Source organism: Trichechus manatus, unplaced genomic scaffold (assembly GCF_000243295.1).
Source record: "Trichechus manatus latirostris isolate Lorelei unplaced genomic scaffold, TriManLat1.0 scaffold00054, whole genome shotgun sequence".
Lineage (NCBI taxonomy): Eukaryota > Metazoa > Chordata > Mammalia > Sirenia > Trichechidae > Trichechus > Trichechus manatus.
In genome coordinates, this window is record NW_004443990.1 from 11,971,514 (window position 1) to 11,987,622 (window position 16,109).

At 35.7% G+C, this 16,109-nt stretch overlaps 1 protein-coding gene across 10 annotated transcripts in view; it reads left to right on the plus strand.

Annotated features, from left to right (window-relative positions):
* Positions 1 to 16,109, plus strand: part of SPAG9 (sperm associated antigen 9) — a 142,316-nt gene that overhangs the window by 62,005 nt on the left and 64,202 nt on the right. For 6 of the 10 annotated variants that reach the window (XR_002824364.1, XR_002824365.1, XM_004377919.2 and 3 more), the window contains 2 exons: positions 4,974 to 5,044; positions 10,830 to 10,924. Coding sequence is in view for 8 of the 10 variants with exons in the window: in XM_004377919.2 (XP_004377976.1) it covers positions 4,974 to 5,044; positions 10,830 to 10,924 (166 nt within the window). In the remaining 2 variants the exon portion in view is untranslated. The other 4 variants (XM_023732754.1, XM_023732755.1, XM_004377922.2 and 1 more) reach the window with 2 other exon arrangements.

Consider the following 16,109-nt stretch of genomic DNA (forward strand, 5'->3'; position numbering starts at 1 on the left):
AAACTTTTGTTTTTATGAGAGATGGTGAATGTTTAAGACTTGTAATTTTAAGACTTTACTAAAAGCCAAACCCATTGTTATTGAGTCAATTCCAACTCACAGTGACCATATAGGACAGAGTAGAACTGCCCCGTAGGGTTTGCAAGGCTATAATCTTTATGGAAGCCGACTGCCACATTTCTCCTGCAGAGCAGCTGGTAAGTTTGAACTGCCAACCTTTCAGTTAGCAGCCTAGTGCTTAACCACTGTGCCACCAGGGCTCCTTCTTTAAGACTTTAGTTCCTGTGAACAGAACAGATAGGATTAGGGACAATTCATGTGTAACCATGTGTAGTTTGCATGTGCTAAATGCTTTTTTTGGTATGGTACATGCTTACTAAGAAATAAAAAAGATGAAGATAATTTATATGAGATTAATAGTCTATTTTCAAAGAGGTGGTTAGAGACTGGGTTGATCGATAGTTTATCAATAGTTATTTTTGAGGTAAAAGTAAGAATATGATGCCAAATGGAAATAAATTTAGGAGAAAGTAAGTCTAATGGAGTAGAAAGCTGTGAATGGAAGCTTAAGGAATTATACCAAAAACCAGTTGCTGTCGAGTTGATTCCAACTCATAGCGACCCTATAGGACAGAGTAGAACTCCCCCATGGGGTTTCCAAGGAGCAGCTGGTGGATTTGAACTGCCAGCCTCTTGGTTAGCAGCCAAGCTTTTAACCACTGTACCACCAGTGCTCATAAGGAATTATAGATAGGGATAATCAGAAATGCTGAGGAGGAAAAAGTGATTAATAGAATTTGAAGGAATTGTTGTAGATGAACCTAATTTGACATGTTCATTTGAATAAATATCAGAAATCTCTGTCAATTAGAGGTATGTTGGAGCTTTAGGTGTTCTTTCCCACAATCTTGCTATTGCATGGTACGTTACAACAAAGCTACGTGAACCAACATTGATTAACAAGCCAGCATAAAATCATAGAACCTGTTTATATAAGCTGTAAGTCCAGCTCTCATCCAAGACATTTGATAAAGACCTTGTAAAAGAGCTTCTCTCCAAGTTTGACTTAATGGGAGTGGTTAGGGGGTGAAGGGTGGTATGACATGAAATGTCAGATCCTGAAGGGTCTTGTAGACTGTTGTAAGAACTTGTGTGCCTGTGTTTAAAAAATAAAACAGCAAACCACTGAGGGATTTTGAGCAGAGGAAGGACATGATCTGACTCCACCCAGGGTACTGTACTGAGAATATAAGGATGCAAAGGCTGGAGCATGAACACTAGTTAGAAAACTATAATAATCCTGGCAAGAGAGGCTCTCTTGGGCCAAGATGGGAGTGATTGAGTTGGTGAAGAGTGGTCAGATTCTAGACTTGTTTTGAAGGTAGAACAGATAGAGTTTGCTGATTGGCTGTACGATGTGAAGGAAAGAAAAGAGCAAAAGGATGACTGTAAGATTTTTGGTCTGAGAAGACAGTGGGAAAGAGCAGGTTTGGGAGAGACAATCAGAAGCTCAGTTTTAGCTATGTAGACGTCTTAATGGTGTTTAGATTGCACGTTGTTTTGCAATTTTTGTTTTCCCATATAGCAATATGTATTCAGTATCCTTCCCTTCAGTTCTAGGCACCATCCCATGTCAGAAGCTATAGATATAATGCATTCCTTTTAGCAGGTACCTTTAGTTATCGTATTGTATTTAAAAAAACACTTGCATGGCACTTACCATGTGTGCCAGGCACAGCTTTAAGCCTTTTACAAATATTAGCTTACTTAATCCTGCTATCAACTCTGAGATAACATTATTCCTTATTTACAAATAAGGAAGCCGAAGCGCAGAGGGGTTAATTTACCCAAGGTCACACAACTAGGAAGTAACAAAGCTACTGGGTTGTATTCCATAGTATGACTATTACAGTTCACTTAACCCCTAAAGACAAATTTGGGGGAGGTCCCAGTTATTGTAAAATATGTTATATAGAGCATCCATTTTTATCGCTCTATGGGCAGTGGTGCAAGCATTTTTGTAGGATAAATAACAAGAATAGTAATATTGGGTCAAAGGATATAAATATTGCTTATTTTAATAGATATCACCAACATGACCTTCAAAAGAGTAATCTTTCCCATGATGCTCATCTTTTATTTCCTTCTCTGCAATGTGGTGACATTTTTTTGCTCACCTCTTATGAATTCTGATGTCACAACAGCACAAGTTGTTTGTATTAATTCTGAATACTCTTTAAATCCTGTGCTATATGTTGAACTCGTAGCATTGTTAGAGAGCATAAGGAGGAATGAGTGTTCAACTCAAGGAAAGTGTCTGTGAGTGGGTGTAGTGTGTTTGGAGTGGGGTGGGGCTGTACAGACAGTTAATTCATTGGGTCACTAACTCCAAGGTCCTTACTATCCAGACTTCTAACACTATGGATTAGTTTTGTATGTCTTTGGACTTCATGTATCTGGAATCATATGGTATGTGCTCTTTTGTGTTTGCTTCTTTCCCCAACATCATGTTTGTGAGATTTGTCCATGATGTTGTGTTTGACAATAATTTGTTCATTATCCCTGTTGTATAGTATTCCATTACATGAAAACATTACAATTTATATATTCATTCTGTTGTTAAGGGACATTTGGTTTGTTTCCAGGTTTGTACTATTACTAATAGTGCTGCTTTGAACATTGTTTTAAATGTCTTTTGTTGGGCATATATATGAATTTCCTAAGAGTGAAATTGTTTTGTCATAGGGTTGACAAATATTCAATTTTATTAAACCTTGCCACACAGTTTTCAAATTGAGTGTACCAATTTATACTCCCACCAGCAGCATATAACAGTTTCAGTTTACTATGCCTGTATCGGCGCTCGTGTTTTATGTTTTAGCAGTTCTGATAGTATGTAATGGTGTTGCATTTTGGTTTTAATGTGCATTTCCCTGATGGATTAATAAAATTGGGTATGTATTTTGCTTGGCAGTTTGATGCCTTTTCAAATTAGCTGTGACTAAGTTATTTCCATAAGAACCCAGGGGGGTTTTGTTTGTTTATTTGGAGCAAAAAGGATTACTTCCTATACTTTATTTTTCCCCATATGAAATCTTAAAGTAGACTCCAATATTTGAAAGAGATTAAAAGGAATATTTCTTTCTTTTTTTTAAATGGAGTATTTCTTGAGAAACAGTATAGCATGGTAACTAAGAACAGATTCTGGAGCCAGCCTCCTCCATTAGGAATCCTTGTTTTGCCATTTACTAGCCATGTGGCTTTGGGCAAGTTACCTAACCCTTATTTGCCTTAGTTTCCTCCTCTGTGAAATGAACGCAATAATAATACTTACATCATAAAGTTACTACTGTTAGGCTCAAATAAGTTAGTTTATATAAAGTGCTTAGGATAGTGCATGATTCAGGGTAAGTGTTGCTATTAGCGGTAGTAATGGTGATAGTGATACAAATTTATTTTATGAATTCATGTCAACCCAGCTGGTGAGAATAATGAGGCTGTACTGTTGAGCACATATTTGAAATTACCTCAGGAGCCAATTTTTTGTTTTGGTTGTATATTATCAAGAAAACCTTGAGTCACACAAATGAGTAATTGAGGATAGATCCAGTAGCCTTAGGATTTAAGCTTTAAATCAGTTTAATTGAAAAGAAGTAGTAGAAAATGTTTACTTGAAATTGTTACTAAGTATAGCTTGCTTGGATTCCCTGTTTTTTAATTTAAAAAATCATAGAAGCAACACCGAAGATTTTTATCGTTTCAGCATCTACTGTATTATCACAACATATCTGCATTACAAGTTTGCTTATTGCTCTTCAGCCACAGGATAAGATGAGCAGCAAATGTACTTGACCCTCACCTGGCATGATTTAAAGTGTGCACCACGGGTATTGTAGTCAAGTTCACTCACTGGTGCAAATTCAGTAAGTCAACACGTAGGCCTGAATTAGAAACAAATCAAAGCAGAAAGTCAGAGCTACAGTTTTCCTAATTAATGATATATTTTCAAGATATTCATACAAAGGTGACAGGTAAAGCTACACAAACCAAAGATGAATTTACTGTACAGCACAAGTTTTGTGTCTAGTGTATTAACATTAGGCGTGTAAAACTTGGCGTATGTGGGCTTTTAAAGCTCTTAGTAGGTATTTACTTACAGTTATCTATAGCAGCCACAGATTGTGACTTACAGATAGCCTTGCATGTATGCAGCTAGCTGACCCTTAGTCCAAGAGAACATTTCCAACTAACCTAAGGCATTAAGCAGACTTTAATGAATATCTCGACAATATCCTCTAGCACCAGCTTTGATTCTTCCCCGGAGACTGCCTCCCACTGCTCCTTAGCCAGTCTGGGCTCCTCCAGGCTGGCCTGTCTCCCGTCTGCCATGCAACCAGCATGGTTTTGTGTTCCTTTCTCTGTGGTAACAGTGCCGAGACTGCTCTTAACCATCATCTGTCTTGAGTACTGCAGTTTCTTTGTGGTCCTTCTTGGAATCTTTTTCTCTGAATCATACCTCTTTGATATTAATTATTATTTCTTATGAAATCCTCTCCTGACATTCTGTGTCTGAAGATCTAAAACTTTTATTTTTGTAATATCGTAAAGTTATACTCTGTGTGCGCTAACCAGAATAAGTGCCACTCACAAAATCCATCAGCAGAGGGAGCTAAATAAAAGAAGATGAGTCCCTGAAATTGAGAAGGCCTGAAGTGGAAAAAGTACTTAAAAACAAGATACTTTCACATATTGGCCAGTATTGGAAAAGAACTTTAATAATGTTAGAAATCAGTTACAAAAGTTTTACATATTAAGGGTGATGAAATGAGGTCACTAGCTTTGTGAAGAATTTCATATGGAGCACTGAGTCCTAAAGTTGCTAAGGATTATGGATAGCCCATTTCAAGTTTTAAAGATGAACTCTTCCAAGTAAAATTTCTTGTTTTGATTAAGCCTGTGTATCTTAATTTCAGTTAGCAGACTTGAAGAAAGAGAAGCAGAACTGAAGAAGGAATATAATGCATTACATCAAAGACACACTGAGGTGAGTTTCTGGGTTGTTCTTACCATGCAAATATTGAGACAAAAAAATGAACCTTAGAAAGTATGTCTTAAATCGTCTTTGAAAATCAACTAGAATAATTCTCGAGGATCATTTCCAAAAACATTAAATTGTATGTGACATTTACCTAGTTACTGGATGTTGACTTTTATTTTTTTCGGAAATTAACTTTGCAGGTGGTGAATTAGTGTACCACAAATAATTTGATTATTTAAGGCAGTTCCAGTGCTTATTTCCTTGACTGGCTAAGTGAAATTTTAGTGAAAAGTATACATGATGCTAAGAAGAGAGCATTGACTGAATTTATTTTGTTATCAGTGTGATTGGGAAATGATGGATTGGGTAAGAGTCTCTGTATTTGTAGTCCAGTATAAAGGACTTACTTGCATTAAGTTCCTAAATAACATAAGCACATAAATTATAATGTGTTAAATCAGAATGACTCTAAAACAGGTTTCTGCATGATGTTTCAGTATTTTAAATGAACAATTCCAACCCAATCCCTCCAAAGCAAATCTTTGACAGAAAATGGACTTGAGGGTTTTTTAACCCTCTTTTTATGATTGTCTTTCAGCCTCTCATATATTGTATATGTTTCTGTCTCCCTAATGTGAAAATTGTTTTTGTATATCATGATCAGTCTGGGGTTCACGTACCCAAATAAATAGAATTTTCATAGACTCATGTAATTTTTATTACGTGGAAAGATAATTCCTCTTTCCGTTTCTAGTCCTGATGTTATAGATGGTTCCAGTCTTTTGTTCCCGTTTTTCTTTCACTAGTTTGTGTGATCTCTTATCCTGCCTCTAGTAGGGACCTATGTTACTGCTTTTAACGAAGATAAAACCCCTCCCGCACTCAGTCTCATTTGCTTATTCTGTTTTGGGTTGGACTTTATTCCTGACTCTTGGCCCTAACACATGAGGTTTGAATATTACTATCCTGGCTTATGTAGCCACACGTGCAGCATGAAATGTCACAGAACCGCTACCCATTGGCAAAGGGAAAAGGTTGACCGCAAAGGATCCAGAACCCTAGAGCTGTGGAAAGATAAGAGCAGCTCACACAGCAGTTTTTTCAGTATGTAAAAAAGACCCACATTTTAATAAGATGGTATTCGATGGGTATTAAGGCTCTTAAAAAACGATTGCTAAAGGTTTTGTTGTTGACTGTTTTTGCACCATTCATTTTAGTGTCTGAACAATGCCCTGTACATAGCATGTGCTTTGTAGTGCTGTCAAGACTGATAATTATAAATATGTTTAGAGGAATATGTTTATATGCTATAAATAAGTGACAGTGATGAATGATGAATAATGCTTTTGTTTTTCAATAAAGTCCTAGCCTTTGTAATAATCGAGGATTGTTAAACCATGATATGTTAAATTGAAGTATGCATAAGATATATGTGTTCTTAAAAATTTGACTGTAAAGTGAAATTTCATATTTTTCTCATTTTTTAAATAAGTGAAAATATGTTTCTTTAGGAAGAAAACTGACTTCTCAATTTTAAATGAAAACATGTAATAATTTTTCTATTTCTATTCCTTCAGAGAAGGAGAATCTAGGAAGAAAAAAAGATTTCAGGAAAATCTTATTGCCAAGTCAGAGAGCTGGGCATATCCAGTAACCAAGGCAGATTTCACATGCAGCAGGATCCCCTGCCTTCATTACAAGCCAGTTCCATCCTCTGTCCTGATAGGCTCCCTTTATTTTACTTTGCCTCAAGGAAGTTTTATGTAACACTAAGATATGATTGCTTTAAAATGTGGGTCTGTTTTACTGTAGCCCACGTTTTTTTGTGTTTATACATCTGTACTAGAAATGTCATTCAATTAGCAATTATAAATATCTGTCTAATGCTAAAGAAATAGATGCCCTTTAAAGGCAAACTCTGGAAGTCTTCAGGGAAAGGAAGTCAGAAGGATTTAACCTTAACCTTTTCATTATTACTTCCAAAGAAGGTAACATCTTTTCCAGGCCCAAAAAAAGTTGTTTAAATAGAACTTCTATCAAACACATTTTTGCTGCCTAAGGGAAACCTACTATGATTCTGTAATGCAGATAAGTCTTCTCTAATCAAATCCAAAATTTTGTACGTTACTAAATTTGCTTAAAAGAAGACACGCCCTTAAAGAGAGCATTGGAGGAAATACAAATATCAAGTAATTGTGAAGTAGTCAGGCCACATGTGTACATCCTCTTATGCTAATAACCAAAAAAGTGAACCCCCTGCAACCTTGGGGAGTATCTCACACCAGGGAGTGTTTACATGCATTCACACTGATTCCTCTGAACAGACACTATAATCCCCATGTTACAGACTGAAATATCAAAAGAGAATATGAAATGATTTGCTCCGAATCCCATGCTAGCAAATGACTGGTTTTGAACCAGATCTATGTGATTCCATAGCCTGCACTCTAACGTTTTTGGATTCTCTGTTAAAGGCACTAGAATTTTTTTCTGTGCCTCATTGCTTTATGGCATCTCAGCAGCTTTAAGAGCAATGGCTTTGTGGATTTAGTGATTCTTGGGCTACATATGGAAAGATTCAAGGCCAGCACCATTAAAAGGATACATGCTGCTTGTCTCTAAAACCTCACCACTGCCTTGCTTTTCGGTTTCAGCCAAAGCTGACGGTCAACTTCTGATGTGAAGATAATCTCTGGGGTCAAGGAAGTTGGACCCTATCCCAAACTAGGACTTTCCAGACACTGTACTTGGGACCCTCTTGATGACTTCAGCTGTTTGTTGCTGAATTGACTGATGAATGTGTGTGAATTAATGTGCATACATGAGAAAAATAATTACAGTTCTGAGGCCAGGAGAGATGGAGCTAGAGGACCCAACAGTAGATTTTACTCTCTTGCCTCTCTCTTTTCCATCTGGCAGCACCGATCCTGCCCTCCCACTGTTTTTTTTTTTGTTTTTTTTTTTTTAACCAGAGCTGCACTGTGAAGCCCTGTTATTAAAATTTAAATTTTTATGTTTTATGTGCCGTGTATTTTTTCTACTTTTTTGTGCATTTATAGAATATAGTACATATCATTTTTTTTCAGATGGCAAGAAATGCTTTAGAGTGTGGGGTTTTCTTGTGGGTGTGAGGAAAAAGGACAATGAGCTCATTGCCTGCCTAAGGAATTGACTGAAAGGGCAGATAGAGCATGAGTCCTACAAAGCTTAACTGCTCAGATGATGGAGTCAGACAGACCTGAGTTCTGGTTACAGAGCCATGTAGCTATGTATGACACAGTTAAACAGAGTTTATCGTTAATTAGCTGGTCTACTTGGGCAGGTTACTTTAACCTTTGTAAACTGGCGTTTATCTATAAGATTGTGATATTGTTGTGAGGATTAAATGAAACACTGGCTGTACCGGTAGTGGCTGACATGTGGTTGGTGCTCAGGAAATGTTAGCTGCCATTTTATTGTTGTTGTTCTTCTTTCCTGTTAAGTGTTAGTTTAGTTAAGTTGGAACCAATTTCATTTTATGGACCATTATGGAACATCAAAATATTAAACCTGCAATTACTTGGGATTAGTTATTTGAGAAGATTTAGAATTCAGCATTTTCTAATTTCCCTTTTTTTTGTTTAAATATCAGAGTTCAATACTTAAGACAGAATGAGCTGTTGGGACAACTGATTCTGTCTGTATTTTTTGGTAATTCTGTTTCTTTTTCTATAATTGATTAAATAGGTTAATTACTATAAAAGCAATCTAGAGGAGTTTTCTGTTTTCTTCATTTGAATGCTTAAAGAAACTTAGATTCTTCCATTTGAACTGATCAGTTCTATTATGACTACTACCCAGCACATAAGGAGTCGACTTAGGTTTTTTAAAACCTTATGAGAATTTAAATTGGTACTTACTAGGCTCAACAATCACCTTGTTATATTAGTCTCAGTTTAATTTTTTTTCCTGAAAGTTATTCCTGATAAAAGGAGAAAACAGCTTATTATTTCTGACTTGCTTACATAAAGACAAAAGCTGTATTTCTGGAAAACTGTCCTTTTAATGGTGGTAAAAAGAAAATTTGTATATTTTAAATAAAACATACGTAAATTTAAAATAAAAAATGTTTTAGCATACCATATCCATGTGATTCTGTTTTCTTTGCCTTATACATTTCTTGTTTGGACTAGTCTTAAGTAGGCATCCATCTGATTGATTTCTTTTGAGTTATATTGAGATTGAAACCCATCCCATCTTCACATACCTAAAGCTGAGTAACTTCCAAAGATATTACATGCTGCAGTTTTAAGAATTAAAGTAATATTCCAAAGAAAGGCATCAGCCTTTTTTTTTTTTTTTGGTTATATCTAGGTGTAATGTTTGTTTGTTTTTACAGCTTTTTTTTTTTTTATTGAACTTTAGATGAAGGTTTACAGAACAAACTAGCTTCTCATTAAACAATTAGTATACTTACTGCTTTATGGCATTGGTTAAGAACCGCATGACATGTCAGTGCTCTACCTTCTCGGCCTTGGGTTCCCTGTTACCAGCTTTCCTGTCACCTCCTGCATTCCAGTCCTTGCCCCTGGGCTGGTGTGCCCATTTATTCTCGTTTTGTCCTATGGGTCTGTCTCATCTTCGGCGAAAAGGTAAACCTCTGGAGTAACCTCATTACTGGGCTAAAAGGGCATCCAGGGGCCATACCCTCGGGGTTTCTCCAGCCTCTGTCAGGCCAGTAAGTCTGGTCTTTTTTTGTGAGTTAGAATTTTGTTCTACATTTTTCTCCAGCTCTGTCAAAGACCCTCTATTGTGATCCCTGTCAGAGCAGTCAGTGGTGGTAGCTGGACAGCATCTAGTTGTATTGGACTCAGTTGGACATCCGCCTTTTTTGGTCTATTCTTAATATTTACATTCCTTTGAAATACTAACATACATTTACTTATTTTTTCAATTTCATTTTTTTCTTATTCATATTATGTTAGTATCTAGCAAAGGCTTTTTCATTTTATGATTGAAATTTTTTGCATTTTACATATTTTAATTCCAGATTTAGGTTTCCTAAAAGTAAAACATTAGATATCAAGAATCATATAGGACCTTAGAATTTATTGACAGTTTATATATATACTTGAAGGTTTTAATTCCATATTCAGCTTTTCTGTCATACGATTCTTCAAGATTCAAAATCAGTGTTCTGATTTTTGTCATTTGTATTAATTTCCTGATAATATTGCTTATTGTATTAAGTAATGATACAAGTGAATTAGCAGTCAAAGGAGAAAATATTTTAGCATTCTTTCAGCTAAATATACAGATACAAGAAATAAACATCTTTGTATTAAGTTAAATCAGTTTAAATTGAAAATGACTTTCACCCTGTTAATTCTTTGTAAAGTGGCAAAGATCACCACGTAAAGATATGGTTTCTTCTCAAGTTTCACATTAATTTCCATGTTGTTTCCCATTTTAGTGAATGGATTTCTCAAATGTCGTCTATTATTTTTAACCAGTGATTTCTCATCACCGTCTCCTCAGTGTTTATATCCTAATTTGTTTTATTTATATCAATATTATATCATGCTAAACAAGATATTGGTTACTTTTATGAACATCAGCATCCTTAAATGTAAGCATTTGCATATTGCTTTGCTGTTAAAAAAATTTCATTCTTTAATATTCTTTCACATGGGATTGGGTAGTGTGATAAATACGAAAATTGGACCAGAAATATTTCCCTTGTTGTAACACTACATTTTCATTCCAGGTATTAGTCTTAAATTTTGTGTATTTTTTTCTTTCTTTAAAATAGATGATCCATAATTATATGGAACACTTAGAAAGAACAAAACTTCATCAGCTCTCAGGGAGTGATCAACTAGAATCCACAGCTCATAGTAGAATTAGGTAAGCTTTGTTGTGCATTTTGCCTTAAGAAAAAGCGAAATAAATAATCTGTTTATTTCAGTTTTTCTCTGTTTTTAATCCTGGAACAATAGTTAGGGTTATTCAAAAAGCTCTCCCCTGTGATTGGAATGCTATAGGAGAGAATAACATAGAAAAATAGGAACAGCCTTCACTATTAAAAAGATAAATTATGAGACATGCCATATTAGCAGCATATTGAGATATTTGACTGTTTTCTAATACTTGAGGAGATTACACTAGGCTTAAATTTTTCTGATTTGTGGGGATGTTGAAAAATGTTCCTTTCTCCTGTATGTAATTGGTTTAAAGTCCTTTTTGTTATAGAGAGGCATGTTTGAAAGGGCTAGCGAGCCGTTTGTTTGTTGTAGGAGTGTGAATAAATTATGTAGATCTCCGGGCATTGTAGCCAATGAGCTAAGCCAGGACTTTTAGTGGAGGGGAAAATAGTCAATAGGCTGGCTGTCTCTCTGGGTTGCTGCATAAATGCTAGGAGCAGCAGCTCTATGGTTATGAGGCGGGGAGAGCGGGGTGATGTCATTGCCTCGGAGCTGCTGCAGGATGGAGTGGAAAGCTGCTGCTGATGGCATTGTTTTTGTAGCAGCAGCTGAATGACAGATCCTTACTACAAAGATATCCCTTTGGCCCCTGTGTAGGCCTCCTGGTTCCGGTGTTTCACCATGCCAGCACAGCGCCATGAGTCCTGGATGCATGCTGCTGTTTGTGTTTGGCTTTGTTGGCGGGGCGGTGGTCATTAATTCTGCTATTTTAGTATCTCTCTCTGTTTTGCTGCTTGTGCACTTTTCTATTTCTACCGGTGTGCCGGCTCTGACGCAGAATCTACCAAGGATACTCAGGTACTCCAGTTTGTCTTGGAAGCCCCTGCTTAGTTGGTTTTTCTTTAGTTGTTAGCTTCACTAGTCTGCTTTGTAACCATTTTTGTTGCAGATTGAAACAATGGAAAATGGCCTGAAGCTAAGGTTTCTGTTCTTATTTATAGTAATTTATAGGCTATCACCTAGTGATACAGCTTTGTATTTGAAAACCACCGACCCAAAGAAAAGGATTTTCATACTGTACTTATACACAAGTACAAGGTCAGTGTGGTCTTGTTCTAAACAGAGTATTCAAAGAGTAAAGGGGAGAGCAATAGTAGAACACCGGGTCTAAGTTTACACAGCCTCTGTGTTTAGCTTCTGAGCATTTAGGGGCAAATATCTTTTATTCTAGGACTTGCAGTTGATTAGACAAAGGCCTTGGGTTTATTATGTCCCAATCATTCTTTGTCTAATGGAGGTTCAGGCATCATTTCTGCTGTTTTTGATAGCAGCTCATGGGAATGGGCAATTTAAATATATTCCTCCTGAAACAAAATATTTTTTGAAGTGAAAGGATTTAAACCATTTAGTGCAAAGAAAGCATTTCCTCCCATTGTTTACACATCAAAGTTGTGAAAGCTTTACAAAGCCTATTCACTATTGTTTTGTCAGATGTTATCCTTTCTTTTCTTTGTAGACTTGGGTAACAAATGTCCCTGCCTACTTGTAGGGGTAGTCATTAATCTCTGTAGCTTTACTGCTGGTTACTCTGCTTGCATCCTGCAAGAGCCATCTTCTGCATTTTAGAGGTTTAAGGTTTTCGTTTCTTTTTTTTTTTTTTAACTATTCAAACTGAAAATACCTTATTTGTTCAGATTTCTGTTTTGTGCATGGTTTTTAATGGAAGTTCATAGTACATACTTTTTATTATAAAATGTTTACTTAAAAATAAAATGTTCAGATCCTAACAGTGGATTTAGATAAATCAACAAGAATTAAAGCAGTAAATTCCCTCAGTGTGTTCCTTTTTATACACAGATCAGTTCATGTTCAATAAAAGTTTAAGGCCCAGAAATTAAATTTGATCTTAGTCTACAGTCTAGAACTAGATACTTGGTGGTTTATTTTTTTTTCCTGATTTATAAAAACTGGGGCCAGTCTTACTGTGTGTATTTTAGTACGTAAAAGAGTTATATATGTGTATATGATATGTGGGCTTCTAGGAAATTAAAAACACCTGAACTCAGAAATATGTAGAGTATGAAAATAAGACTAATTATAAGAGGCTGTCTTAGGTCTAGGGTCCACTTGAGAAGGCAGTGCCCTGCCGTGCCTTGCAGGGCCGTACAGCAGGTCTGAGCTCAGGCTGGAGAGTTGGACTGCCTGGGTGCAAATGTTCTGCCACATGCAAGCCAGCAAATTGCTTAATCTCTCTGTGCCTGAGTTTCTTCATCTGAAAGTATTCACCCTATTGGGTGGTTATACAAATCAAGTGAGATTATGATTTTGTATTCAATCAGTTGCAAAATACATAGTAAATTACACAGGTAAATAACTTGATAGTCACTTATTTGTGCCCATTATTTTTAGCAAAAATATTTAACTCCAGCTGTTTTATTGATAAACTTATGATTAAATTCATAAAGTTTCTTGACACAAAAGTTGCTGTTGATCCAAGAGAGTAAAGATGTCTTTGAGTTGAACAAACCTGGCTTTGTCCATCTCTGCCAGTTCCTAGTGTCTAAAGTCTCTTGAGTATCACTTTTCCTAATGTGTAAACTGGGAAAATCATCCCTATTTCCCAGGCTGGTATAAAGGTTAAATGAGATATTGTAAGTAAATCATCTAGCTCAGTGCCTACCTCTTGGTGGGTGTTGAACAAATGTAATCTTTTTTAAGCCCCGTTTACATAAAACCGACTTTACTAATGATTACTTGTGTTAAATGTACATATAGACAAAAAACTGTTTCAAACAATTACTTTCAAAATTATTTAACATTTAAATAACCAACTCAAAAATGGGTATTTGGAAGTAACACGATTTAAAAAAGAATATAATAAGGATTCTGATAGTGGTAATAGCTATGTTTCTAGAGAGTAATAGCCGAATGAAAAACCTGAAGTTTAAATATTTTTCATTCGTAGCACGTTCTTTGGTTTCTTTTCATCTGTATTACTGAAGCATTTAATACAGATGAAGTACCAGACATGCATACCAACATAGTACAGGACTAATATTCACCTTTCAGGGTTTCTTTTGTAAAGTAGGATTCTAATTAACTTGCATAATTACAATTAAGTGCGTTTCCCTGCTCTTATGTAATTTATCCCTAAAATAAGGAGAGAGGGGTATGTAGTAACATTGTTTTCCATAGTTAAAACAATGTGACGTTAGAGCATCATTTTTCTCTGCTTGACAGAGAGTTCTAAGTCTCTGAAGAAAAGTCCCCTCCATATAGAGCAGTTTCTGAATGATTGATGAAAGCAGTATAAAGAAGTATCATTCTGCTTATATTTTGGTTGTGAAGTTATTTGACAAGAGTAGGAGAGTAAAACTTGTACCTACAGCAGGACCTGCCTCCTCCAGTGGTCTAGTTTTAAAACTTTTTCAGTAATTGATAGTGTGAAAATGATGTGTTGTCATTCATATAGGAAGATAATTTTAATGACTGGCCTGTATTAGGATTTCTGTTAGCAGTGTAATAAATTTGTATGAAGAAGTCTGTATTATATTCTGGGTTCTCTTTGCATTTTGGGTTAGAATTCTATCTGATTAATCTCCCAGTTATTTTTTGCTTAAGTCTGTAAGGTATGTTAAAAAAAAAAAAAAAGCCAAGTTTAGTAGCTCTTAGACCCTTAGATTTTCTATTTTAGAAATATGTTCCACCAAAATTGAGGGATCAACACCAGGTTGCCCACTTTTTTTTTTTTTTTTTTTATCAAGTATAGACGTTGGAAAAAAAAAAAAAAATCCAGCTACCAATTACTGTCACCATCATTTGATGAGTGAAAGGGCATTTTAAGGTCAAAGAAGTGGAAAAGATGTAGTTTAAAATAAAGATAAAGGGCAGTCACTCTCACAAAATAATAGGTTCTACCTTATATGGAAATGTGTATGTGTTTGTTGTATACTATATTGTCCAATAAGGATATAAATAATGCCTCTTTTTGACATGGACTCATGAAAACTTTGTTGCTGACCAGCATTTGGGAATAACTGGTGTAAACAGAGTAGCTGGCTAGTTACTTTTTTTGTCATTTGGTTGTTCTGGCTTGTAGTCACAAACTTAGATTTGGTGTTAAAGTCTAGCCTCTTATCATGCTACCTACCTGCATTTGATTTTTTCTCCCAAATCAAGTAGGGAAAAGTACTCCAAGTATGAAGAAGTGATAAATAATTAACTGATAGAGAGAAGTCCTGTTTTCTGTTTTATTTTCTTGTGCATACAACTCTAATAAAATCTCTCACCCTTTTTGCTTCACCTAATCTTTAAGACTGCATTCTGACAGTTTTAGTAATCCTTTTTGATTGTTGTTAGGAATGGAGGAGCACATCCTTTGTGTTATGTGAGGGCATTTTTCAAAAGCGGCTTAAGTTTCTTTGGTATAAAAATGAGCTTAAAGAATAAAAGGCTTATTTAGCAAAACTGAGTATTTTCCCGCTTTTATTTATAACCTTATTGTTTCTCTTCTAACTTACATTCTTACCAGTAGAGGTGTGGGTCCCAGGAGGCCCCAAACCTTTAGTGTAAACTCATTTCTTCCCGGTTTCCACAGTTGTGAGTTAATGACCCAGGGTGACCTGTTAGGAGGCTCATTTCTGCTCTCTGAAAGCCCTTTGACTTGGTATCTTCTGTGTATCAACAAAGGATGTGTTTCTTGTTGAAATTCCATTATTGTTAAAATTGTAACTCTGGTGCATTGAAATTTCCCACAAAACAATGGAAATTTTGCAATCTTTTTTTTTTTTTTTTTTTTAAGGAATTTTCTGGCCTCCATATTTGGAAAAAACTGACAGTGGTTTTCTCATATGTACTGAATCTGAAAGAAACATATATTATGGTTCTGTAGAAAAATCAAGATTTTTTTCTGCTTTAGAGGAGATAAAAATCTTTCAAGTTTTTTTTTTTTTTTTTACTATTTATAATCAGTAGCCCTGATTTAGATAGTATATGATTTTCTTGTAGGCAGGAAAGACATACATTGAAGAAGCATTGGTAAACATTCAGAGAATAGTGTGAGAATTTAGGAAATCTAGAAGCAGGTGTTGATGTCACTTCCAAAGGGGGAGGCAGCTGTGGGTTGCAGGTTTGCCTAGTGAAAACTTGGCAGCTCTTCTTGCCGTGAA